The 26,899-nt window shown below is 38.4% G+C and overlaps 1 protein-coding gene across 1 annotated transcript in view; it reads left to right on the forward strand.

Moving 5' to 3' along the window:
• ARHGAP5 (Rho GTPase activating protein 5) overlaps positions 1-26,899 on the forward strand; it is a 66,735-nt gene that overhangs the window by 16,131 nt on the left and 23,705 nt on the right. The window contains exon 2 of the mRNA XM_075192563.1: positions 9,084-12,956. Within this exon, the coding sequence (XP_075048664.1) occupies positions 9,249-12,956 (3,708 nt within the window). The 5' untranslated portion in view covers positions 9,084-9,248. The remainder of the gene's footprint in view (positions 1-9,083; positions 12,957-26,899) is intronic.

The following is a 26,899-nucleotide window of genomic DNA, read 5'->3' on the forward strand; positions in this document are numbered from 1 at the left end:
ATTTTAATATATTTGTATAGTGGATTGTCTATAGAACGGGAGGTTTCTTTTTATTTCATTAGTGACCAGTGAAAATATTAGAGTTGCTACATGTAACTGAACTTGCTTTGAACAGTAGTGCTACTTTCCCATTTGTATAAAAATATCTTGTGTGATCATAGTACGTCCCTCTTTTTTCTGTCCTCAAACTCTGCCTTCTCATGTTCTTGGCTTTGGAAGATGTATTACTGTGTTGGGCACTTTTATGTATACTCTTTTATACAGTTTCCTTTAACTTTATACTGTTTATTTGGGGTTCCCACACAGTCTCTAAGCTGCTGTTACTGCATACTCCTACTGGTGTTCTTGGACACCAGACACTCACCAACTGTACATAAGTTGTAGGGGAATAGTCGCTGCCACGACCAGGTGCCTTCACCTGCACCTTGAACAATTTTATTTTTGGGTGTAGTATGTAGCTGCTGCAACACCTCTTTTCTGGTGATTGGCAGATTCTTCCTGGCCACTTACTTTGGATTAGGAATGCGGGTAGCACAGGTTCAACAAAGTACAGCTGGGGGAATGGATACAAAATATAAAAAAAAGCTCTTGTGCGTAGGTCACCAGATACAGCAGCAATAAACTACGTGCAGGATTTTGATGCTCTTAAACAGTCAAGGATGTATAAGGACTGTTATATGCCAGTTAGAGGTACTGGTAAGTAATCAGAAGTACAGATGGAATGTACCTTACATGGACATTATCTGATATTTAGTATGGAGTTACTTGCACACATGCTGCAGGAAGTAATTCAGACTCCTGTCCCTTTAACCAATACAGCCTGACTTATGCAGCTACAACATGAATCGGCCTAGATGGTTTTCACACATTTAACACGTTTGCTATGGCAATCTTTAAATACTTCCAGGAGACTTGCTCCGGTGTCTGGCTTTCCCCCTCAATTCGAAATCTACTCCACAGGATAGGTACCCAAATCTCAGGCCATTAGCTGCTGCTGCCACCTAAACTCCAGTGTCTCGTCACCTCCTGGGTCTCTAAGGAAAGGCACTATGTATTCTGGATTTATTTGCATCCAGGAGGTACTATTACAAATCTCTCAGGCAGCCACTGTACCCATTGGACCACCAGGGAAAGCAAGTAACTGTTTCTTTACTATATACATTTTTAAATACACATTTTAAAACTCACCGTATATACTCGAGTATAAGCCGACCCAAATATAAGCCGGGCACCACAGAAAACTGGGGAAACTTATTCACTCGAGTATAAGCCAAGGGGAGGGGCTTTTTCAGCGTAAAAAATGTGCTGAAAAACTCATCTTATACACAAATATATACGGTAATTAGAATTCTTGTATAACACAATTCGACGCACAATGCATGGGATTTAACCCTTTCAGCCCTGCAGTGTCGTGTCTAACTTTCCTGGCACCGCAGTGCCATAACTAACTTTGCAGATTTAGTTTACAAAATATACAAAGTTTTGCACCCTCTGCATATTGCATCTGGTTATAACCCGTTCAGCGCCACATTGCTACACATTATCTATTATGGTGCTGCAACAGCCATCTTAAGCACATGAAAAATCTGGGGGTGGCTGAGCCACACACCTCTAGTGTAATGTACAAGTCATTGAGGAGTACTATGGCTATATAAACATTTAATTTTGTACAGATCATATACCTTGCGAATGTCGTCTTGTGGTACTCTGTATAGGTTATAGTAATGAGCCTCCAAAAGCCATTGAAGAAAGTACTTGGTATCAAGATATCATGTGGTATTATCTTCAGGGAAAAAACAAAAAAGAGTTGATAAGTAGGCCAGGGTTTGTGTAAACAAAAAAATGGGTATTAGTCCTTTTTTATTTAATACTGTCTACAAAGGCAGTGAACTCTATTCAAGCCAGCCAAATATAACTTGACGGTAGACCAAATTGGCACATCTCTCCGAAACTTTTGCTCTTGAAGAATCAAAAATTAAGTTTGATCAAAACGTAGTAAAAATTTCTGTCCGTTGCAGACTATATCAGGATGTGTGTGCAGTCATCATCACACAGGATTACATAGAACTTCATGCAGTCTGTTTGTTTGGCATGTCTATAGGCTGACCGCATATACCCGGTTAGTCATTAATCTATTCATTTGGCAATTGTGCTAAAAGAATATATGGCAACATGTTAGAGGCGTCATCCTGGACATATGTGTCTGCTCCTGAACTTAGCACTGCATTTGTCTGGAGCTAAACTATGTACTGACATTTTCTGAATTAAGCTAGGCAAAGTTAAGGAGCTCACAACTATCTCCTTGATGGAATTAGTCTGGTTGATGGACACATTGGTTCATTGACATGCCTATCTCTTATGTAGCTTGAATAACTTTGAAACACATTGGCCTGATCAGTTTAAATATACACCATATTGAAATAGAAAAAATAGACCTGTTCCAGAAAGATAAAGCAGTAACAGGAGTCAGAATGATAACAGATGGTAATACCTGACTGGTTCTTGATAAAAATGTTGTTAATCATACCTGCATTATTATTTCTTTTCAGTCTTATTTTTCATAGCTCTCCATGTGGACAATGCAAATGGAACAGACTAAGAGGGGGTCTATGCATTAAATTACAATGACCCTTTAAAACTGAGAAAACCGCAGTTTTCTCTGTTAAATGGCTATCGCAAAATGCATGAAGAGCTTATGGCAAGAGAAATCAAAAAGCCCTAACAGGTTAAAAGTTTGTTTTGCCATTTGATGTTTGATAGATTGATGTATTTCTTTAACATATGGAAAGGCATTATGTCACATTACACTGATTATAGCAACAAACAGCTTGTGAAATGTAGTCTGTATGGTCATTGAGTAGTCTGAACTGCCAAGTGGAAAGAATAGTGCCTTTTGTAGTTGCTGTGCAGATTTCTGCTGACTTATGAAGACCAACAGCAGCAAGTGCATTGTTTAAATCTAAGAATGTAGAATTGAAGCCTTAAAGGCACCTTGCAGGCTGGTATGAAAAGTGAACTCCTCGAGCTTTTATTTAAAAAAAACACCAAAAAAACAAACCCATTGGTACTAAAAAAGTTAAAATGCTTAATGACTGCAGCTGGTATGCAAATAAACAGGCTTTTGTTTTTAAGTTATTGAAATGGCGAACTCCCTCAAACAAGAAGTTGGATCTATAAATGAAGATATCTGTCTCCCTAACTTTCTGTGTCTTGGGGAGGAAGAGCGAAACCTGCATTCGTAAATACATTGTAGGAATTCTAAGAACTGGATAAAGAAATGGATGTAGTGTGTGTGTGTAATATATATATATATATATATATATATATATATATATATATATATATATATATATATATATATATATATATATATATATAGTGTTAATTAAAGAGAGAGGGAGTGCAATATATTGAAGTAACTCAATGTAAAATAATGCAAAATGTGTGAATCTGCAGTTTGATAAATATAGGGGTTCTTTGGGCGCATTGCACCGTTTAGTTCTAGAATAAAAATAGAGGAAGTCGAAAGCCACAGATATTGAAGTATGTAAAATTTAATTATGCCTATTGGCATTTTTTTGTTTATATTTTAATGAAAGCCCGGGATGGTGCTCTTGAAAACCCAAAAGTAGTAGTAATAAAATTGACACTTGAAAATAATTGCATTTTATGCTAGTTTGAATGAAGTGCATAATATCCGTACTAAATAATATGGATAGCACAACAAGACATGCTATTTTGAAAACTACACAACCTATGCATAAAGTAAGGGTACCACATTTTTTTGTATTTAAAACAGGATGGAGGAGATCCTACCCCGTACCCCTGGACATAATGATTTCTGTAATGTAGGGTATTGACAGGTGATCACATTGTCTTGGCTAAAAATAAAGGGGATGACTAACCGCATTAACAATTTTTATATGTAATTTCCAATGTATTAAATACAGCTGTAAATGGTACATATATTTCAATAATTAATGTATATAGTCTTGGGTAATGCTAACAATGTAATTATAAATACAATTCAATCAATACTTGTGGCGAGGAGAGATAAAGTAGGGTCATTCCACATCAGATCAACACAATTTTAGAAAACAAATTCTACCTTACATTGTCTAATTTCAATTAAATTTGGTATAATAAATGCTGTCATGGGTTAAAGAAAACCCCCACTGGTTTTGAAGTTATATTCCTTTTAAAGCTCCAATTTTTTAGCAAAAATTTTGATTTTCTCAAGGCCATATTTTTTGATTTTTGAAAAACATCTCAAAAATTGCTCATCCTGTGGTTAATCCCCAAAATTATTTTGAGATTATCTGCTATAACAGCTTTCATTTTGGATTTAGTTCTCATTTTCATTATTTTAACAATTTAGGCCTGTTCATTACTTTTAATTTATCTCAAACAATTCTTTTGATGTATATTCTGTACAAGGACACATTGTTAATATTGAAATATTTGAACTATTTGTGATAATTTTATGTTTTCCAAATATTTTAAAAAAAGCTTACTACATAGCATTACCATTTGGTGCTCTTGATGGATGATGCTACTTGATGGGTTGAAACTGCTTGAAGGCTTCATTTATTTTTAGTATTTCCATTTCCAATACGGTGTACATTCAACCTGTTGGAGTTAACAGATTCACCTTACACTATATCTATCATAGTAATCCTTTATCTGCTGCGAATGTCTTTGTGCCAGATACTACAGGACACCTTCAGAGGTCTTGTGGAGTCCATGCCAAGACGAATCAAAACAATATGAGAACTGCCTGACTGAAGCACTGAAAAGACACATGGTTACAAGTTTAAATGTTATTTTAACCTTTTTTTGGTACGCTTGACCTCCAACAAGGGTTTCTACACTTAACAGTTCATTGTTTAAAATGTATTATATAAGTGTTGAAATGTTCTGGCAACAACATTATTACGACTTGATTGGAGAAAATTCAGCAACAATGATTACACCTCCCATACTCTTTTAAACCTTTAACTAACATAGTGCACATAAGTAACAACACGAAAAATGTGTGCTGTGCTTATCCCCTGCCCTCAGTTATTCATTCTCTCCGTTCTTGAACATCGCCCTAATCTTCATTGGTCAACACTCAGTTACTCCTCCAGTACCTCCTAAATCTCTGGGATTGAATCGCTTCCCTTCCTCTAGGATTTGTCCTTCTCCTGTCACAATCCTCCCTCCTCTCCTCATGTTATCATCTGATTTGAATTTCAAATGATTCATCTGTCTAAAAACGCACCATGAGTTAATAAAAAAAAATAAAATGCAGATATGTTGATGCTCCCACCCAAGTCCAACAAGTAAAACCTACTGTGAAAGGATGTACCGCCTATGCCACCCTGTCTGTTGTTGCTGGGAACCGGCTGGGCTTACTTTGCCACCGTTCCCTTTCGTTATCACGCATACGCCCCTCCTGCCGCAGTGGGAGGGGCCTGCTACCACCACTGAGCTCCTTCTATGGCACTCAGAACCACGTTCCTTCTGGGTCACTGACGCTGCTAGTGTACCTCGTTGCTGATGTACCTGGGCCGGTAACTCCGGACCTCTTACTATGGATCCGGGTTGCTGTGAATGGATCCACCCCTGGCCTATGACATGGTCCAGGGCTGCATGGGTAGCAGGCAGAGCGTTGGTACTGGGAAAGCTTGGGTCCAAACAGCAGTGTCAGCCGGAGAACGGATTAGATTCTAGGGTCTAATCTGTAGATCACAGGAATACAACGATATTGAAGATGTTCCAAGCAGGTCTTTTGAAGCAAGATGGTTTATTTGCTCACACACACTGGTGGAAGATACCAGTGTGATCAGGTCAGATGAAAAATCAGAACGATTACATGCTCACACAGCTTATCTTTTATAAAGTTCAGAATTAGTCTATTTTTAGAAACAGGATATACTCTATTCACACAAACATTGATTTACATGCATTGCAAAACCACTAGTATTAATACTTAGCTACAAAATTCTTACAAACCTTGCTGTGATTTCCTGCATATTTGTTTGAGATGCAGGAAATTTAGCAGCACGTTTTAAAATAAACCTTTCTGTCTCCAAGTTAAACCTCACACATCAAAAGATCTAATTAACACTTGGCCTTTCATCAGACCGTTCGGAATTCATATTCACACCGAACAACAAAAGGACCCACAACAAGCCAATTTCCCAAACCACAATACACCAAAGGCTTGGTAAACACAGGCTCATTGTATCAGATATATGCATCAGAAATAGGCATATCCTATAGCAAGGTTAAACAGAAAAAAACAATATTTTTTTTTTTTCTACCCTGGTCTCAGAGATAACGACTTCCTATCTTACACTAAACAAAAATAGGTGCAAATGCAACTCCATAAATAAGTGCCCTGCGCTATTTGCTTTAAATAAATTTTTACCAAAAGTAATTTTAATAGTGGTCCAGTTACACCTACCCTAAATCTTTCTTTCTCTGGAGCTTGTGATTAATAAAAACAACTGCCAATGTGGTGCTTCACTAGGTATGCAGCCAAATAAATATCCCTGAAGACCCACTAGTGCTTCAAAATTCAACGTATAATAAACAGATGGATACCTACATACGGCGCTGCCTTCACACACAAAAGGTTTATACTGGAGGATGGATATGTGAAACGACAGTTTTCAAACGATTCTGTGTAGCGCTACTTGGATGACAGCGGGACCCAACAGAGCGTGAGAGACGGATGATATTCGTGGCAGTGAGAGGATTCTGATGTAACATACTTACCTTGTTGTACTCGAACTCATTTTCTTTCCCTGGTACGGGTTCAATTTTATGTTTTTACCCTCATTGTTTTAATAAAGGGTAATATGCTAGATTTGCGTCTTTCATTTTTGAGTGAGGAAGATCGTCAGTGTGGAATCTGATGACGAGAGGAGATCAATTCATTGTTTGAAAGCGAGATTACAGCTGTGTTCGAGTAAGCACATACCCGGAGGGGAGGTGTCACGAGTGAAAATCGGGGTTTTGTGTAACACTATTGCACATGGGATTACATATGGACATTTAAGTTATGTCTTTTTGATGTTTTTTGTCAGACAGATTGCACTATCATTTCTTTCTGTTTTTGTGTATGCAAATACCATATATTTCAGAGAATTGCTAAGGACAGTCATTGTGCAAGTTCGTTTATAACCTAGAAGTGTGCGTGAAGGTAGCGCTACACAGAATCGTTTGAAAACTGTCGGTTCACATATCCATCCTCCCGTATAAACCTTTTGTGCGTGAAGGCAGCGCCGTATGTAGGTATCCATCTGTTTATTATAGCTCGTGATTAATGATTCCAAAAATATATGATTAGAACAATTCATCTTTTGTTAAAATACTCATAAAAGTTTTCTCACTCAAAATATGATCACAGAGATGGACTTAAAAATTGATGCTATACTGTCTCAAAAAAATGTTATCTTAAACTTGGTACAAGCATGATAAATTCAATGTCTGTGTTGGTTGCTCCCAGGAGAGAACCACTTGTCTAGGGCAGCTATTGGATACCCACGATCTGCCAAGTTGGTTAGTCCGAATTGACTTGACCTGCTGATTTCAGTAAATGAAAAAGAATCACACAAAAATGGACTACCTCCACCAACCTGTCTCTGTGCCATTAGACAACTTTGTGAGAGTAATTGTGATCCCAAATTATGAATCATGATGTCACTGAGTATATAATTAGACCAATGATGAAATAATTCCTGTCAAAGTTCTGTTAATTAATTTTTTTTTTTATGATTCATGAATTCTCTTCCCAATGAAGATTAAAAACAAAATGCAATACATGCAGTTATCGTTAATAAAGCCATCCCATAGTTAATTGAGCCATTATATGAAGAAATGGATACTTGATCTTTTTTTTTTTTTTTTTTTGTAACTTTTGTCTGAGGCCTTTATCTAATAAGAGCTGCTCACAGAATTCAAGAGTAGTTTCTCCAGTGGTATTGTATAAATATCTTTATCATTTAAGGGTATAAAGCGGTGGTTTCCAAACTGTGCGCCTATGCTCCCTGGGGTGCCTCGGAGACCTCACAGGGGTGCCAGGCCAGTGGTAAGCAAGGCGTGGGACTACTTGGCAGTTATTTTGGCTTAAGGGTGCCTTGAACTGAAAGTTTGGGATCCACGGGTATAAAGTATTAATGCTTATGAATGCTGCACGCAATGTTAAAATTGATGCAAAGCGAGCACTTTCAGAAAGTATGTGTGCGTTCTTGTCCGTTTGATACAGAGTCCACAAAACAATGGAAGCAGAGCATTAAACAGGTTTTACGGAGAGTGTAAAAAGTACACATCTTTGTACGAAGCCCTAAGACCAGTTTAGACATCCTTGATTGCAAATTACTTAGTATATGGAAACGCATACATGATGTAGAGTTAGACATACATCCATTTGCGTAGGGTAAAGTCTGCAAACTTATACTACACATGCCCACAAAAAAAAGCTGTAAGCAAATGTGTGTATGCATTCACATCTGACACGTGTGCCTGATTGTAGCTAAAGAAGCAAAAAAGGGGAGGGAAGCTTCTAACATAATCAGAGTACAGTAACGGTGTATTTGTGTAATTACCAGGTTTACATTTAAACTTGCATATTTTTTCAGGTTTAAATGCAATTCAGACGTGCTTTACGTTTTGGTTTTTTTCCAGTAGACAATTGTGGTTTAAGCATTCATTCAGTAAACCCACCTTACTATGAAAATACTTCTCGCCATGTTGTTGAAACTTGTGAATACTGTGCCACAGCTCGCCTTCCTTTATTGTGTGGTGGTGTTGTGCTGTAGACCTATTTGCAACTTTTCAATGTAAAGAGCTTGAAAGAATGCAAACTCTATATCTCTTATAGCGTGTAACACTGATCTAGTTTTCTAGTTGGACTATGACTCTATTACATTAATTGTGGCATTAAACTCTAGGGACTTATCCTCTGCTGACACAGTTTACTTGTGCTGCAAAATGTGTATATGATGATCTGATATTGTACTATGTATAAATAGTTGATGTGAATCTTGGAATAGTCCCAAAATTTAATCTGTATGTTTGCTTTAATTCTACAGAAACGCAAAGTGATGTCATGTTTGAGGATACAGTGTCGATGGAACGTGTAAAAGCAGAAACACCTTACCTCTGTTTTTAACAAGATCTAAAGACATCACGTGGAGCTTAAGAATGAGAATTATGCCCAGCTCTCTAGATGTGCTCAAAAGGAAGAGAGGGGAGTGATGATGGCAAAAAATAAAGAACTGCGTCCCCCATCATATACCATTAGCGTGGTAGGATTGTCTGGAACTGAGAAGGATAAAGGGAATTGTGGAGTTGGAAAATCGTGCTTATGTAACAGATATGTCCGCCCAAAGGCTGATGAATATTATCAAGAACACACCTCTGTCCTTAGCACAATTGACTTTGGAGGACGTGTTGTCAACAATGACCACTTTTTGTACTGGGGTGACGTAATACAGATAGGGGAAGATGGGGTTGATTGCAAGCATCACATTATTGAACAGACAGAGTTCATAGATGATCAGACTTTCCTTCCACATCGGAGTACAAACCTTCAGCCCTACATAAAAAGAGCAGCAGCTTCAAAAATTCAGTCCGCTGAGAAGTTAATGTATATTTGCACCGACCAGCTTGGCCTGGAGCAGGACTTTGAGCAAAAGCAAATGCCCGAAGGAAAGCTGACCATAGATGGCTTTGTTCTATGCATTGATGTTAGTCAAGGATGTAATCGAAAGTTTGATGATCAGTTAAAGTTTGTTAATAACCTTTATGTGCAAGTAGCAAAAGCAAAGAAGCCCATTATTATCGCAGCAACAAAGTGTGATGAGTGTGTTGACCACTATTTGAGAGAAGTTCAGAGCTTTGCCTCTAATAAGAAAAACTTACTTGTTGTAGAGACCTCAGCCAGAAACAATGTCAACGTTGAGACCTGTTTCACAGCACTAGTTCAAATGTTGGACAAAACTCGAAGTAAACCCAAGATAATCCCTTACCTTGATGCGTTCAAAACACACAGGCAGATTGTTGCATCTGCTACTGATAAATTTGAAAAGCTTATTGTACAAACTGTGCGCGATTACCACGCGACATGGAAAACGATCAGTAATAAATTGAAAAACCATTCCGATTATGAAAATTATATTAACTTAGAGGGAACCATGAAGGCTAGAAATACATTCAATAAGCACATAGAACAGCTCAAACAGGAACACATTAGGAAAAGAAAGGAAGAGTACATTAAAACACTACCAAGGACACTGAATTCATTACTGCCAAAGCTTGAGGAGATAGTAAATCTAAGCTGGGCAGAAGCTCTTCAGCTTCTAGAAAAACGGCCTGACTTCAACCTGTGGTTTGTAGTGCTGGACAAATCTCCATGGGACCAGTCGGATCATATTGACAAAGTGAATGATCGGAGGGTCCCATTTGATCTTCTTTGCACATCAGAAATTGAGAAGATCTATCAAAGCCATGTCCAGCACTTGGTTTCTGAAAAGAGGAGAGTAGAAATGAAAGAAAAGTTTAAAAAGACTCTAGAAAAGATACAGTTCATTTCCCCTGGTCAGCCCTGGGAAGAGGTAACGTGTTTTGTTCTGGAAGACGAAGCCTACAAGTTTATCAATGAGACAGACCGTGTAGAGGTATATCGCAAACATCAGCGGGAAATTATTGAAAAAGCCAAAGAAGAATTTCAAGAGATGCTTTTTGAGCACTCTGAGCTGTTCTATGACCTGGATCTCAATGCCACGCCCAGCACTGATAAAATGACTGAGATTAATGCAGTCCTTGGGGAAGAACCAAGGTACAAAGCTTTACAGAAGCTTGCCACTGACAGAGAATCTCTCCTCCTCAAACACATAGGATTTGTTTATCATCCTACTAAGGAAACCTGTCTTAGTGTCCAAAGTTGCATGGACATTAAAGTGGAACAAATAATTGCCAACAGTCTCCTGCAATCTAACACTGGTCGTCTCACTTTATACCACGATGGTACTAACCTTGAGAAAGTGAACCTCCTCATTCTTGGGAAAGATAGTCTATCTCAAGAGATGACCAATGAAATAAGGACCCAGTCCACAGATGATGAATTTGCATTGGATGGAAAAATATATGAACTAGACTTGAGAGCAGTGGATGCCAACTCCCCATATTTTTTAAGCCAGTTATGGACCTCTGGATTTAAACCACATGGTTGTTTCTGTGTGTTTAGCTCAATTGAATCACTTAATTTTATAGGAGACTGCATTGGCAAGATTAGATGTGAAGCTCAGGCAAGGAGAGAGAAAGATATTGCAAGCCTTCCTTTCACATTAATTTTGGCCAACCAGAGAGAGAGTGCCAGCAAAAACATGCCAATTTTGAGACATCAAGGTCAGCAATTGGCAAATAAGCTCCAGTGTCCCTTTGTTGATATACCTGCTGGCACATACCCACGTAAATTTAGCGAGACTCAAATAAAACAAGCTCTTAGAGGAGTGCTAGAATCTGTCAAACACAACTCTGATATTGCTAGTCCTGTTCCTGCTATTAAAGACCTTTCAGAAGCAGATCTAAGAATTGTGATGTGTGCCATGTGTGGTGATCCTTTCAGTGTGGATCTAATTCTTTCCCCCTTTCTGGAATCCCGCACCTGCAGTGCTGCTCAACCAGGCCAAAATAACTCTCTAATGCTTGATAAAATAATTGGTGAAAAACGAAGAAGGATACAGATAACCATTTTGTCATACCACTCCTCTATTGGAATTAGAAAAGATGAACTGGTTCATGGGTACATTCTTATTTATTCAGCCAGACGAAAAGCGTCTATGGGAATGCTACGTGCTTTTCTTTCTGAAATTCAGGACACTATTCCTGTGCAGTTAGTAGCAGTCACAGACAGCCAAGCAGACTTTTTTGAGAATGATGCAATCAAAGAATTGATGACTGAAGGGGAGCACATTGCTACTGAAATTTTTGCAAAATTCACGGCTTTATACTCCCTATCTCAATACCACCGCCAGACAGAGGTCTTTACACCATTTTTCAGTGATGTTTTGGAGAAGAAAACCTCCATTGAAAACTCCTATTTAACAGAAAGCAGTAGGGAAGCAAGTCAGCCATGTGAAGATGTATTTATTCATTCGCCACGCGGAAACTCGCCAGCGTACAGCTGCTACCCTGATTCAGAGGATGACACAGAAGCGCCACCTCCTTATAGTCCCATTGGAGATGATGTGCAACTGTTGCCAAAGTGTAATTTGGATAATGAAGGGAATGAGTATCCCACACACAGCACTCCATTAAATTGCCATGACCATGAGCGCAACCATAAAGTGCCTCCCCCAATAAGACCTAAGCCAGCTGGACCCAAGTCTAAAGTGAACAGACTAGACCCAAACCTTGTCAGAACCATTGAAGCTGGCATTAGCAAAAATCCAAGGAAGCAAAATACGCGTTTCCCATTGGTACACCCAGAAGATGCAGATTCATCAGATAACTATGCAGAGCCACTTGATATAATATTCAAATCCAAAGAATGTATTAATGACATCTACGCTGTACCAGATGACAGCCAGAACCATAAAATGCGTCACTTGTTCCCCAATGCACAAGCTGATGAAGAGAATGGTATCGCAGATAGAGCTTCAAGGGGACAGGGAGAGAGAAGGCCATCAAAATATAAGTATAGGTCAAAGACTCTATTCAGCAAGGCAAAATCCTACACAATTCGACCAAACCATTCTGATGCCAGTGACGAGGAGGCACTTACTATCAGTGGAAAAGACAGAAAGAGGAAACCCAAGCATAGGCCAAGTGAAGAAGACCCACTTCTTTCGCCAGTTGAAACTTGGAAGGGTGGTATAGACAACCCAGCTATCACTTCTGACCAGGAACAGGAAGAAAGAAAAACAAAGAAAAAGACACCAAAAGTGAAAGAAGAAAAGAAGGTAACTTTCTTTTTAATAGAACTGTGAATCCTGGTAATTATTTCATGCATGGATTTGTTTGCTTGGATTGTAATGCTTTTTGTAAAGGTATGCATTGTTTTCGTACTAAAGAGTACTTTGAATCTGCCAAATAATGTAAAGTTTTGACTGTAATAGTATAGATTAAGTTTACGTACTAGTACTAAGTTTGGGCTGGCTTGTATAAAATATCGTATTTAATTCTCTGACTGGCCAATCGAGAAAAAAAGTAGCAAAAATAAAACCACTTTGTAAGTAAAATGCCCTTCACAAAACACATTTTCTTTTAGGTACACTGAGCATTAAAGAGGACAGTCCTTCTGTGGTTTATTACATGCTACTTGAAGCCTATACAAGTGAAAATTCCTAAGACGTGCCCCCCCCACCTTCCTCCAACAGCCCCCATCCTGGAAGATGCTATGTTTAGCCTGACTATTAATATACTAATCATGCTGTTTGGCATGCTACACAGCTCTTCTGTCTCATTTAACACACCCTCTGCGCCTACCTTCTTTGTCAGCAGTTTAGACCAGTGACTAGCTCTGGTGTAGAGGAGGGGGCTGCTGTAGGAGGGACAGAGCGCGGCTTGATGTGTGCAATTATCCTACTGAGCGCTTGTTTTTCTATCCCTCTGATAGGTGAACGGGAGGAGGGGACATTTTTTCTACAGGCTTTGAATGGCTTGCATTTAACAATTTAGGACAGGTCTTGGAATTTTTAAGTGTTTTTCAAAGTAATTCTTAAATCTATCTATCTCTATGGCTTGTAATTCTAAGTATGTAGATTTATTTATTTTTTAAGATAAATTGTTCTGTCGGGCAACTTAAATTGACATGATTCTGACACAAGCAGTAAGTGTAAATTTATATACAGCTTTAAAATATTCGGTGATCTGTTTTTCAGGTTTCCATTCATAATTGAACACTTAGTTTTTTGGTAAGTGTAACAGATTTACACTTTGGTATTGAATACTTACCTAGAGTCTGGCTTCCTTCAATCACCAACCCACATAACCTAATTGGTGGCTCTTCAATACCTGTAATGGTTCCACTATTTTGTGACTGTTTTGTTCATGCAGCAATGGAATAGCTGTTCATGAACTTGCCATTCATGTAAATAGGAAGTTCACAGGGTAGCAGGGAAGCAGACAACAGAAAACTTATTGTGCTGGACCGTTACAGGCATCTGCAGACATCCATAAAATGCTGGACCCTCCATAGGCTGAATCTGGTGTTGTAATTTGTTCCCATTTATTCCCCAGGTATGGACCACTTCCAGTATAATTGGGATATTTTTATGAGATCTGAAATAACTGCACGCATGCTGATAATCAAACTTTTTGTAAATTGCCTAGAAATTTGAAAATATCTCCGGTTGTTACATGTACCTTTTTAGTACGAAAACCTTTTAAAATGTATCTTCTAAAAGTTTAACAGGTGGGGGATGTCAATTAAAAATATTTTGTTAGGCTAGTGATGGTATTCTATAAAAATGGTTATATAAAAGTAGTCTTTGGTTACATTCAAGTATCGCTACTATAGCATTTAATACATTCAGGATGCTTGTTTTCTGTTTACATTATTATAGTGTCGATATGGACAGAATTCCTGTGTTTTATTTGGACCACTATACATATATTCTGCGTGACACTTATTCATTGTTGCTTGGCTGTGGGACACATCAGTGTCGCACAGAATGGGCTGTTAACAGTGATGCAATTTGTTTTTGTCTTTTCTACTACTGTTCATAAAATAGAGATGGATTTCATTGTTGCCTCACGAAGGTCCTATCTCTCCGGGGGGAAAAAAATGCTTAGGTAGAATGGGGAGAATCTATCACAAGTCTCAATCACTGCCATTTTGGTGATGTACTGCATCTATTTGCCAGCTATATTCCAGAAACGACAGAGACTCTGAAGAAATGGCTGCATAAAGCAGACCCCAGGCCTCGGGGGATGGAAGCATGTTAGTAATTTATTTAGTGCAGCTTTAAGGTGCTTACTACAGAGTTCTTCCTAGAAAATTTTGACAGCCAGGTGGCATTAAGAAGTAGCTGGGTGGGGAAAGTCATAATACTGTGTAATAATTAGGGATGAGCGGGCTCGGATTCCGCTAATCCGAGCCCACCCGAACAGTGCGGATCCGAGCACTGTTCGGATATTTCCGGCGGGCAAAAAAATGAAAACGAGGCTCTGTCGTCCAAGTCTCGTGTCGAATCTCGCGAGGGGTGGGAGGGAGGGCCCAGAACATTTCCATCTTGTACCTCTTTTTTTGGCATTATGTGCTCAAGCTACCTCGGTGCAACCTTTTGGCCTAAAAACAATAGTGTGAGGTGTTCAGAATAGACTGGAAATTAGTGGAAATAATTGTTATTGAATGTTATTGAGGTTAATAATAGCGTAGGAGTGGAAAAAAAAAACCACAACTGGTTTTTAGCACTTTTTATGCTTTTTTTTCAAAATAAATCCGAACCAAAACCTTTCATCAGGTGTTTTGCGAAACAAATCCGAACCTAAAACCTCAAGCAAATCCGAATACAAAACATGAGACACCAAAAGTGGCCGGTGCACATCCCTAGTAATAATATTGAAAAATGTTGGAGGTTATTGCTCACACCTGCTCGGAATGGTGGTCTAACGCAAACTGTAGTGCTCGCATAGTCCCTGTTCTAATAGGAGAAACAATGGTTTAGTCCGGCGGTTCCCAAAGTGCGCGCCGCAGCGCAGTCACAGGGGTGCCACGGGCCAGCCATAGAAAAAGCAAACCACACAAAAACTTACCAATCCGCACGGCGCCGGGACCCAGCATCCTCCTCTCTCACGCAGCTTGTCACTGAATATCGACATTCAGTGACAAGCTGCGTGAGAGAGGTGGATGCTCGCGGCAGAGGAGGGGGGACAGCGGGACTGGGGCAGAGTGTCTGGGACATTTTTGCATACAACTAAAGTATTTCTGTCCTGACCTAAATACTTATTAAAATTTTTGACACTACTTCTAAAGCAGGACCGCTTAGTAATTATTTTGGAGGGGTGCCTTTAAAAAATTATGGAGACTCTAAGGGTGCAAAAGTTTGGGAACCACTGGTTTAGTCTATTTTAACAGGACTCGGCTGGGCTCCAAGAACTGGGTTGCAAGGAAAAACAGCCGGGTGGAGCACTCGGGAAATAGGTGCTGGGGAGAACACTAATACATTCCATTCACGAAGGGGTTAGTCAGATATCTCCGAAACAGAACTGGTAAACATGCAATACAATGAAATCCCTGGCGCAATTTGAATATATGGACCTCGTTTGTGACAAATGTTGGAGTTTGGTGTAGTCACAAATGACAGGGTGCACAGCAAATAATAATAAATAGCAATTATTAATAAATAGCAAATGTCTGTTTGCAAATAACAAAGTCCAAGTGCACTGGATACAATTAAAATACATACAAGATAATGGCTTGAATGGTCTCAATAAGTTCAGACAAGCAGATAATTACATATGATAACACCTTGCTACAAATACTGACCTAGCAGTGTGTTACAAGATGCAACATAGTGAGCAGTCCAGCCGTATAATCTCAAACCTTGTACTGGGTAAAAAAAAAGTCTCAGTTTGTAATGGAGAATGAATGTCCTGAAGCACAGATGTTCTCTCCGGACCATGCAGAAATATCCGGACCATTAATTGTCCCATTCAGGTCATGTGGCATAAAAGACTACATAATTCAATCCTGCTAGGTGGTTGATGCATGAAGCAATGAGAATAAGAGAAAATCCCACTAGTAGGTGATTGGAGTTAAAAGGTATATTAATAAACGAAAGTCCACAGTCAGATCGCCAAATGTAAACTGACATAGATTGTAGGTAGGAGAGAATAGTTCCACTTCTAGGTAGTAGCAGTAATGGCAGGTGGGTAGCAGGACGGGGGTTGTGTTCAAGACTCACCCTTGACATTGGATGATTCCCCGGAGCATCTGGTCCGTTTCCTCGTCCCTCCTTTCCACCGCTGGTTCTCGCAAGTTGTGGCAGCTGCGCGCCTCTATTCTGTGCCTGGTTCTTTGCGCATGAGCCGAAGTCCTGATCCTCCATTGTAACGCAGTGGAAGCGTACATAATGTTTATGAGCTCATGAGTTGAAAAGGGGTTATGTAGATATATAACCTACACATTTCGCCCTTGCAGGCTTCGTCAGGGATTGTTAGAGCACAATTGAGTGTGGAGTGTAGTTTCTTCAATATAAGTAAAAACCTTATTATCATATGGGAGCGAGAATTGGTCCTTGCAGTCGATTCACATAGCAGTGGAACCAATTTAGGCAGTCCTTAGTCTTTCCATCTCGTCTCGGTGTGGGGGACAGAAATACAAAGATGAATTTGTAAGAGTCCATGGTATACATGGTCAAAAGTGGCAGTTCCAATGGGTATTTTAGCAAGCCTTACCATGCACGTGTCAGGCTGGCCATTTTCCACAAAGATTTCCAGATCCAGAAACTCTACCTTATAGTTGCTGATGCTGCTAGTGAATACAATATTTAGATTGTTGTCATTGATGTATTTAATAAACTGTGTAGGCTGTTCTCTCGCCTGTCCAGAAAACACTCTGTCAATCCTTATATGTATACTTTTTAAGGCACTTTATGTATATATTTAGCAATGAATCTCTATATGTATAACTTTAAGGCACTTCATGAACATATTTACAAATAACTTATTCTTTCACCTTCTACATTTAACTGCCAGCTTTTTCCAGTTCAGCATAGTGTGTGTGTGTGTATGTATGTGTGTGTGTATGTATATGTGTGTATATATATATATATATATATGTATATATATATGTATGTGTATATGTATATGTATGTATATATGTATGTATATATGTATGTATGTATGTATGTATGTATATATGTATAATTTTGCTAAAATCACTGCCATAGGTGGTTCAAATATTCAGAACAATGGCTACACACTAAAGGATTTCTGTGTGCCATGAGTAACATCTGACCTGACAGCACCCAATTTGTTGAATATGGTTGTTACACACCCCTGCACTACGTTTATTAATTGACATGTGCATGGTAAGGCTTGCTAAAATACCCATTGGAACTGCCACTTTCTGTTACTTTTTGGGGGCTTGGGACAACTCCCCCAGACCCCTCCCCCCCCCTAAGGCAGCATACACACTAACTCATCACTAAGGAAGCGTGTATTTCTATTTTAGAGTTCTGAAATAGTACTATACTTGATTTGTTCATTACATTGTCTCTAGTGTAGATAAATGTTCTAATAAGGTCATTTTATTTTTGAATTGAAAACTTTGATGTCCTTGGAGGCTTTATGTAGGTAACAAGCTATACATCAAAGTAGTTCTCATGTGCAAGAGTTGCACAGGAAAGTTGGTTGATTGTTCCAGTCTGCATCTGGTTGGTGTTTGGGCTGAGACTTTGGTCTAGATTTACTAAGCTGCGGGTTTGAAAAAGTGGGGATGTTGCCTATAGCAACCAATCGGATTCTAGCTTTCATTTACTTAGTACCGTCTACAAAATGATAGCTAGAATCTGATTGGTTGCTATAGGCAACATCCCTGCTTTTTCAAACCCGCAGCTTAGTAAATCTAGCCCTTTGTGTTATTAGAAACTGACTAGGCAGGCAGTGGCTGTTTAGGTTGTGTAAACTACTTCTTAAATTTAATATTATGAAAATACATTGTACAAACCTATTTTGTATTTTGCCTTGGTGTTTGAGTATGCTAAAGAAAACCTAATGTACAAATCTTGCTATCAGTTGTACAGCCTGAGTAAAAACCTAATTGTTTAGTTATTTGCATAAATGCTATTTGTGAGCAAAGCCACTATAAAATGTACTCTCTGCTATAAATGTATTGAACATTATCTAAATTAACTGTGTGGCATGTCCTGTGAGCTGAAGATCCTGTGACGCTAATCAAACGTGATTATTTTAGAGCCACTGTCCAAAAAGCTATTAGACTTTCAACAGTTTTGTCACAGTTTCTCTGGAGCTCAGTGAGCATGCTCTTGACAGCACATGGGCTATTCACATAACCTTGAATACTTGCCTAGAAGATGGCTAATTTGATGTAGTCACTGAAAAGGATGACAATAGAAATACTATGGCTGTAACACACAGTAAATTTAACATCTTTTAATCTTTTCTGTTAGAAATTATAGCCCCATCACCCTTAGCCTGAGTTTTATTGGATGAAATTGAGTATTCACAAACAAGGGCCTGATTTGCAGCAGAGACCACAGTGAAGCATTATGGTGGGCCCCGCCTTCTGCTGTGATTTTCAAATGTATTTTATGTTGGCAAGTTGAGGCAGTGTTTTGACATGGAGGTGATTAAACAGGAGCAGTGTGAGATTATTACTACAAACAATTGTTAAGATGTGTGATTAGGATTTTTAATGTGTGGTTGTTTGTAGGTGACGAGTCTGCTTTAAGTATTTTTTTCTCAATTTGTTATAGTTTAGAAGATTTAGGTTCTGTTTTTCAAGGTTAACAAAGCGGCTGTTTAGCAAATATTGAGATACTCCACTTGTACTGTGCATGTTGCTGTAGTGCTCGTACTTAACTCCCAGACTGTTATGACATGTTTATGCTTTTGTCTTGCTATCAGTAGGTCTTTGTTTGTAAACAGTGAGAGATGCATCTGTTTTTCTTTTATTTTAAAATAAAACATGCTGTTATCATTGAATACCTATTCTAAAAGAATGGTATTGCAGTATTGATAAACAGTTGATATATTCATTTTGGTAATTTTTCTGTGATCCATGTTAGATTGGCTCATTAAGTGTAGATTATAGTTGTATAAACAATTGAATGATTGGTTCTCCAACCATACACATGTTGGGCTGATATTGAGCAGTTTAATCATTTATATTGTTCTGCCGTCGCGCAACTTGTGGAGATGAGGGGTGTATGGGAGGGGGAAAAAATGGGGGGGGGGGGGGGGGGGGGAAATCTGGAAGCGATCCAGACAATATACTTGAGTGCTGACGGTTGCAGCAGGGTGATAATAGCTTCCTTTGCGGATTTTAAATGCTATAGCTCTTTTGCTTTTTGTCTATAGCTCTGATGCGGTGTATATTGATTGTAGTACTGATATATCGAGCAGTTGTGTTGATTGCCTGTATATATTGGTATATTCCGTGGGGTCCAGTGGAATACGGGGCTTATTTTTCTTAATAAGCCCCGTATTCCACTGAACCGCACAGAATACAACAATATATGGGCAATAAACACAACTGCTCTTATAAGAGCAATTTGACAAAGAGCACTCCATACACTTAATTATATTCAGACACAGGCGCAGAAATACAACACCTACACACCCACACCGCTCACGCAGTCAAAAGCACACATCTAAAACGTAACACATTACACGGCATCCCACACAATAACACATAGTCCCCCACACCACAAACAACTACTATTTATAAACATAAGCTGCCAAACAAAGTTACAAAACCTATTAATAAGAGCTTTAAACTACGAGCTATAACCATCTACTAATAATTCCCTAAGCTATAACTGAGAGCTTATAAAAACATAGTGACATCCAGTACTACAATCAATATACACCGCATCAGAGCTATAGACAAAAAGCAAAAGAGCTATAGCATTTAAAATCCGCAAAGGAAGCTATTATCACCCTGCTGCAACAGTCAGCACTCAAGTATATTGTCTGGATCGTTCCAGATTCCCCCCCCCCCAACCCCTCTTATCTCCTCTCGCAGGCACCACAAGTTGTGCGACGGCAGAACCAACAAGACCCAAGACCAAATTCACTGGAATCAGGACGCCCGTGACGGCAGCAACGACCACCAAGATTAACGAGAAAAGCGCAGACGTCCAAGGTAAACCCGATTAAAAAGGGTCCCTACAACCTCTAACCATTTATATTACCTGTTGACCAAAGTCTGATGCGATAATTGGGCTGACTTGCATTATTTGCTCAAATTGGACCCAATAGTTGGGCATAGCTAATCTGGAGTGCACACACGCAGTTGGGTTTTCCCCGGAGTGCTTGTGACACAGATTGCCTGGAGTGGACATAGAGTGTTTGTACTGTTTCTCTAAAATTGGCATTGTGGCAACAATTTTTTGTGCTGTTTTGGTATGTATTGTGAATTATCTCAATGTTTACGCGTTTTTTTTTCATTAAACACTTTATTTTCTTTTTATGTATTTAGGATATATATTTATATTTCTATAATACATATATACCCCCATTGGATCAGGGCAGTTGTAACTGATCTAGACAATTCCTTATTTGATATTTGAAAGACATTCTTATAGTTTTATGTCTGGAATTGATAGGTTGCAAAAGTTATGTTGCAAACTTAATAGTTTCACTTCTGATAATCAAGAGGAACCTATGGCCACAAATGCCTCTTCTGCTTTTTATTTTTGTTCCCTGTTGTGTCCTTCTGTATGTATTACACTTCCTTACCCCACTCTTTCTGACAGTCAGTACAGCCGTCAAGTGTGTGTCCATGGAAAAATAATAATGTAATATCTGCTGATGATGAAGCAGTGATTATTTTGAGACTCGATTCATTAGATCAAGATTAACTGAATACACACTGGATAGTCTGCTTAATTTATTGAAAACTTTACTTGCATAGATATAGATACAAATCACTAAAGGATCGTAAGTTATTATATTTTAAATAAGTGTAGATAGACTAAAAAGTAGCATAAGTGATACTTTACAGTTCTTACAAAGAATGATATTGCGTATTATAGCTACCATACAGAATGAGAAGCACTATTCTACAGTTCTTTATTATATACAGAATAATAACCAATATTGAGACCCATACCAGCATACAGAATTACTAAAATGGTTGAACACACCACATACGAGTCTATAATTCACAAAAATACACATTAATTCTTCCTAAACAAACACATTCATGTTGCACATTATTTTACAATAAATGTTTTACATAAACACAAATGTACATGTCTAATGAGCTACTTGCATACCCCATACAAAATGTTAGGCAATGGACATAAAATCAACTGAAGATGTAAATTTATACCCTTTCCAGACTCTACTCTCTACTCTGCATGTGCTGTCATCCCTATTTTCAGCTATACAGCTGTGACGGAGCACAAACTAGTCCACTGAAGGACTATGATACGGCATGGCTGTCATAAAAAGTGCAGCTGTTTATATCTCTGCAGTCTTGCTCCCCCATTGCTCTCTTCTAATTTAGAGACCAGTAGCATTTGTGAGGCAAAAGTCTGTAAACAGTGATTGCAGCATTATCACTAGACACATCCGAGGAGCAATGCAGTAATGTTTGGTATTAGTGTTTTAAAAAATTAACTTTCTTTTTTTTTTATTTTTTGTTTTATACTTGTAGCAGTGTATAGTGCATTAATGAGTAAAGCACCGTTTAGCTGACAAAGTATCTGTCACTCAATTGCTAGTGTCTAGTTTGGTGTCATGGGGCACGTACTTTAACAGGTAGTCTGCTAGATGGTGCACACCATGGTTGTAGTGTGTGTTAAATTAGGTTTGTTTTTGTTTTTTAGTCTTAAGTTCTTGATGAACCGCTAATCTGTCTGAGCAGGTTTCCTGCATATCTCTTTCTTTAGCTGGGTACACACTACAGGATTTTTGTCCAATAATCGGCTCAACCACCTGACATGTGACCGCTCGTTCGAAAGTCAGGTCAGTGTGTGTAGTGACACGATGGTCGAAAGTCTGCCCAAATGGACGATTGTCTCCTCATTTGGTTGGTCGTACCGTTCAATATTTTCTTTCAAATCTTCTTTACGTTGTGTAGTGTGTATAAATTTCGGACCGATCCACAACAATCCTCCAATACTTCCTCAACGTGGGGGGGGTGTGTATGTAAATTTGTGATGCTTGTACCAGTCCCACGTGGTGCGGTATCTGCACATCACTGACTTTTTGTTTTGTATACATGTGTATTGCACCTGTCTTGTTGTTGCAGACCATTACACTTGAGTAAAGCACGTGTTATTACCCTTTACATCTATATTGGGAACCTATTCATATTTACCCTTTATAAACTTATACCTTTATAAAGTATTAACCTTATAAAGTCATTTTAACCTTTATTAATTAATGTTTGTAAAATACCCAGAATAAACCACACAGTATTAATGCAACAGTTTTATTGTAGAATATGACAAGTGAAAAAAATAGTATTACACTATAAAGGGGCTTCTGATTTGTGGCAGAACAGTTCCAAACATCATATACATTTCAACAAAAGTATTCTCAAGGTTTTTAATTTTTTCCTTGATGTCAGTTATATTCCCTTTCATTTCTTTAAAATTATCCTGGAGCTTTAGAACGTTTTTTTTTCTCCCTCAGAACTCTCATCAGATATGACGATGGTACCATTGAACTTCTATATCTGTAATGAAGTTAATAAAAGTCTTAATACAACACCAGAAATAGTCTCATTTGCTCACCTTGCACACTGCTCGAAATCAGTTTGTGTTGTGGTCCCTCTGGCACAATCGCAACAATAGCAGGCTTAACCTCCATAGATTCTGGAAAACAGGCGCCATTTTGGTGGTTATAACAGTATAGGTATGTGCCTAAAGCATTGTAGATTAAAAATAGGAATGAATGAAGAGACAGTGTTGCCTTCTCGTTTTATGCAGTTTTGAGTGTTAACTATAGTGAAAGCTCTGCGCCTTTATGCTAATGTCTTTGGTATATCGTTTACATGTCCCGCAAATGTTGCTGCAGTGTGTACGAAATTAAAATCCTTGCTCACGTCAACATGGCTGTAAAAAGTCGCTAACGGGACGGCCGCTCCTCCCTTTATCGTCTAAAATATGGTTAGTGTGTATGCAGTCAATGGACTGAGCGATTGGATGTAAAATCGATCGGCATACAAAATTGGTGGAAAATTCTGTAGTGTGTACCCAGCTTTACTCTGCTGTCTTGTTAAATCATCCAAATAATTTAGTGTATGCGTCCTTTCATCTTCTACCAATATGATTAAATACAGAGGCAACATATAGGACCTAAATTTTATATATTTTTATTTACCTAGCTCTACACCTCTTCTCTAGCACTGTGGGTGTGCTAGAAATTCCTGTAAAATTAAAATGTATTAGAAAGAGAGGTTCACATTCGGAGACCTAGCTTACTTGTTGGTGAATGCCAGGTAGTAAATTTATCAGAAATCTGCAGACTTGGGTATGATGGGAATGGTTTGTAGTCACTAATAAATCCAAAAGGGATGATATTGTCAGGGCACTGGGAGCAACTTTGCTCTTAGGCAGCTAGAGTGTATTGTCCTATAGTACCAGACAGAAGCAGTCCATCCATGTATTGGCAGCAGCCCATTCAGGAAGCGGAGCATTGTGTACTGATGGTGTGGTTTTTCTGACCTGAAACATCAACATGTCAGCTGACTATGCAGTGGTTTCAGAGACTGCCTTTTTTCTATGTAATTCATATGTGTACAGCAATACCTGCAGCTGTCTACTAAGGCTCTATAGAGTAAGCCAACATTCAAAGTAAACTCTAACAAACACAGGGAGAACATACCAACTAGACCAAAATATATGTAATATGCATAAATTTATATTATCAAAATGGCATTATATAACCAATGCAAGGGAGCTTTTTGAAGCAATAATGCAATGGATTTCCTACTATATACCCTCCTCTGATTTTCTGGCTTTCCTACCTAATGAGATAAATTTGATTTATTTTTAAAATTCTTTTTATCGCTGCTTTAATCAATTAGAGTTGGGGTCAAAGTCTGTATGAGATTCAACATCAAAGGAAGATCCAGACTAGATTATATGCGTGAGAATTGCTTCTCTTGTGCACGTTATATAATTTTTTAATTTTTTTTGCCTTAGCATGCACACTAACGCTGGTGTCAGACCAGGAATATTCTCATATACATACACATGTTATTGAGTGAAAGCTTCCCTTCTAGGTTCTCAGCAAATTGTTATTGTAACTTAAGTGCAGTTTTCTTTCAAATTTGTAGTTCTAAAGTGTTTTTTACATCATATTTCCATGGTGTCAACAAAGACTGACTCCAGATTATAATACAGTATACATTTATAGGTCTGTGTACAATTGTATGGCGCCATACTCTGTACACCGCATATTATGGGGTGATGATACATGGATGTGTGGTCATTTTAAACTAAATATAAAATAAAAAAAAAAATGAAGACCCTATGCTTAACCCTTCTTATCCATCGTATAGTGCAGGGTTTCCCAAACCCAGTCCTCAGGGACCCCTAACAGTGCATGTTTTCCATATCTCCTAGCTGGAGCACAGGTGTATTCATTACTGACTGGCACGTTTTGAAAGATCCACAGGGTGGTATATTTAATTCACTTGTTATATGGAAATCCTGCACCGTTAGGGGGCTATGAGGACTGGGTTTGGGAAACCTTGGTATAGTGGGATGTAGCTATGTTCTGTGGAGAAACCTTTCTCCAAACTTCCCATCAGGCTGACAGCCTCCTGTCCAGTAGTGTATCTGGTGCATGATCAGTAAAACACAGAGCAGTAATAGTCCTGTATTTATGATGCAGAGTTCTAAAAGAAGACATAATGTGGATGTTACATCTGAAACTTCATTGGGACTTCAGGGGCTTCTGCCATGAAGGGGTTACCTAATTTTAGGTCATAAGTGATTATTTGTAATATGGTCTAATGGTAGGAATAGATAATTTTTAAAAAAATTGATCAAGTAAACAATAAGCCAAGTAAGAACAGTGAGTGTTCTTTTAAATATTGTATCCCTAATATATATTTAGTTTAAATTACTTGACCGTGTCGCCAATCATGGCATGGCACAGCAAACTACACACAAATCACAACACAAACTGCAAAACGAAAGAAACAGCAATGATGTTAAGTTACAATAGTTGGCAATTGCTTTGCCTGATTTTATTAATCTGAATGAGCCTACACATTAGGTTTATTGAACGCCTTAAAAAAAAAAAAACGCAAGTCTTGCAGCTTTGTCAGTACCCAAGCGATTTCTCAGTTTTGGCTGCACCAAACCAAATGTAGAAATTGGTCTTTCTACTGAAGCTGATGATGCTGCAGCTGTTCGCAATTGCTCTACTGCTACCATGATATTTAAATTACCCGCTACATTTTTTTAAACCAATGTTCATTTTCAACTAGTCTATTGGTGCCACTGTTGACCCAATATTGTGGTCAAGTAAGAGGTCATTAAATATGGTTGCTTTTGCTTGGAACTTGACTAGTGTTGGCAGAAGGCTATTTGAATGTGGATATTTTTCTTTGACAAATTTAAGAGCTTCTAACTTTTCTTCAGCAGTCATAATTAAATTAGGACAGCAAGCAATAGCCTTAAATGCAGACCTTTTATTAGTAGGGCAGCTAGTCAAAGGACTATGGTCCTTATTACACAGTATGCCAATTACCATTAAACGCTTGTTAAAACCCTGTTTGTTTGTTTTTTTTAATGGTGATTTTAAATCAATGATTTAAAAAAACAAAAAAAAAAAAATCATGTGATTTAAATCTGAATTAAAATCAAGTTCATTTAAATCGGCATACCCTGATAAGGGGGATAGTTTTTATTGTTTCAGTCTCTATCCTCCGGCTTTCCTCCATTTACCTTACCTCACCCTATCATGGCACTACCGTTGTAACATGCAACACACAATCAAATTAGTAGATTGATCACGGTCCCCTTCAGCAATAGTCCATGCAACTTTCCTGATTGCAGCAGAATAGTTCCGATTTGCAGACTTCAAATGTATAGACAAGAAAGTAGGTTGGACTTTTTCTTTAAGTGGGTGTGTTCGATTAGAGCGTGTTTTGTTGTGAAATGGGGACTGGTCTTATTTTGCTTCCATTTAGCAAAGGTAAAGTTGAAGTTATGAGTATCCCAGTGCTTTGCTTAGCTACAGATTT

This window comes from Mixophyes fleayi, chromosome 12, assembly GCF_038048845.1.
Source record: "Mixophyes fleayi isolate aMixFle1 chromosome 12, aMixFle1.hap1, whole genome shotgun sequence".
Lineage (NCBI taxonomy): Eukaryota > Metazoa > Chordata > Amphibia > Anura > Limnodynastidae > Mixophyes > Mixophyes fleayi.